General features: G+C 46.6%; 1 protein-coding gene across 1 annotated transcript; it reads right to left on the bottom strand.

Annotated features, from left to right (window-relative positions):
* Positions 1–657: 657 nt before the first annotated feature.
* Positions 658–1,609, bottom strand: LOC129770505 (enhancer of split malpha protein-like). The gene has a single exon (XM_055773389.1). The coding sequence runs from the start codon at positions 1,409–1,411 to the stop codon at positions 908–910; it is 504 nt and encodes a 167-aa protein (XP_055629364.1). The 5' UTR covers positions 1,412–1,609; the 3' UTR covers positions 658–907.
* Positions 1,610–1,965: the final 356 nt, after the last annotated feature.

Below are 1,965 nucleotides of genomic sequence, written 5' to 3'. Positions count from 1 at the left end.
TAAACATGCATAGCTGGGATCGAAACACTTTCACACTTCAGAACTTATGCATTGATTTAATCTTGCGCACTGAGATTTACACTTTGATCGCACCATAATCGCCTTCAAAAAATGAACAGTGTTAGCTGCTCACGTGTTACTTTAAACCGCCAATTATGCACAACATTGACGGGAGTACAAATTGCGGAGCTGCTCAATTGCAACCGGTTTTGTCCAGGCCCGCAATAACAAGATAAACAACATACGTTAAACGGTTCAATTAGGCACAACATAATCAACAGCAAGCAACAAGTCACACACACACACACAGACACACAGTCACACGTGGTAGCGCGGTTTCGTTCGCCGGATCGCGCACCTGACGCATTTTCCCACACTTCTCAACCACCATGCTTGGTGCTGCGTTTAATGCATAATGAGGTGGACTTGGGCGAAATAATGAAGAAATTGCAAAAAAAAAAAAAACAAGTAGCTGGCACAGCATCAATGAGATCGCTCTGTTGGTTCGAGAGAGAAAGGCGGCAAAAATTGTAAACAAACCAGAGAGAGGATTTTGCCAACCCAAAATATCAACAATCAACAATCGAAAAGGCGAACTCCAGTTGTGGAAAACCGGCAAACCATGTGATATTGTTTTGAAATATAAAGATGAAAATATTTGCTTTGCTTTCTTATGTATATTTTTTTAAAGATAAACAATGGAAGACATTGGATCACAATTAGCCTTAGATTTCTAATATCACAATTAAAATTAAAGCTGCCAACTTATTAACCTATTAAAGCTTGTCCCTTAATTCCTACGCACTAACTAATGGAAGAGATCATGATTTTGTTGTAAGTATCAGTCAGGATCGAGTAGCCGGAGTGAGTCAACAAAAAACGAAGCTCGGAGGAAGCGCTCGGGGATTTAAGCTTGGGCCCATCTATCGCAGAACTCCTGTTGAGGGAGCTGGAGATCGGAGGCGCACTTGCAGGCCGGGATGAGGTCGCTATCGGCCTCACGGGCAGTGGTGGTCCAGAAGAAGGTACCGGCCTCGGTGCGGGCGAAGTGCACCGGGACGTACTGCTCCTCGGGCTGGACGGGCTGGATGTGGACCTGGTTATCCTCGTAGACGAAGATGGCAGCGTTGGCATGGCACTCGGCGATCTCAGCCAGTAGCTGAGACTCGAGCCGCTCGTTGGCACTGTTGTCGTAGTCGTAATCCGGGACAAACTGGTTCTCGGGAACGTAGAAGTGTTCCTGTTCCTTCTGCTGCTTGTCGGCCTTCTTGCTCTTGAGCAGAGCGGCGATTGGCTTCAGGATTTTCTTGATTTTGTACACTGGCGAGGACTTCATCAGCTTCTCGTTGTTGTATTTGTTTTCGTTGATGCTGTTGTTGCTGTGCACAACGTTGTATCCGTGGGAATGCATTTTCACTGATTTGTTTGTTTTTTTTGCTGTTGTTGATGGCACTGAGCACTACGGCACTGAGATCGAATTTTATCGAATGTTTTTCTGATGATTTTGAGAACTTGTGATGTTCGTTTTAAAAGCTTTGAAAGCGTTTGTTTCGTAAGTGAATGCACTTGTGAACAGATCGAATGGTGAACTGAGTGTGATTTCCGAAAGCATCGTCAGCCCCTTATATACCCGGGCCCGGTCTTATCTGAGGGGTAAATTTCCAAAAAATGCACTCCCTCTCACTTGCTCGCACGCGGTAGGCGGTAGAAAAAGGATCATCACTGCCTGGGTCGGTGCGGTGTGTGAATGCGAAGGAGGAGGAGAGCAAAGTGTAACAACGAGGGTGAAGAAGTGCGGCACCGAAGGGGGAAAAGGGAATCGACGAAAACACAGCATAAACGCGGCTCGTCGAATCAGGGCTCAGTATAAGGGGCAGGTGTTCCGTTCTCGGCTTCGAGACTGTGTAATCAGAGAAACATGAGAGGGAACGACACTTGTGCTGCAGGGCCGCGGCGTGGGACGAA

The sequence above is a fragment of the Toxorhynchites rutilus genome, chromosome 2, assembly GCF_029784135.1.
Source record: "Toxorhynchites rutilus septentrionalis strain SRP chromosome 2, ASM2978413v1, whole genome shotgun sequence".
NCBI classification, from domain to species: Eukaryota; Metazoa; Arthropoda; class Insecta; order Diptera; family Culicidae; genus Toxorhynchites; species Toxorhynchites rutilus.
This window is presented reverse-complemented; position numbering and strand designations above follow the sequence as displayed.

Excerpts from the sequence above, each read along its gene's own strand:
- LOC129770505 (XM_055773389.1), bottom strand. The coding sequence starts at position 1,411 with ATGCATTCCCACGGATACAACGTTGTGCACAGCAACAACAGCATCAAC.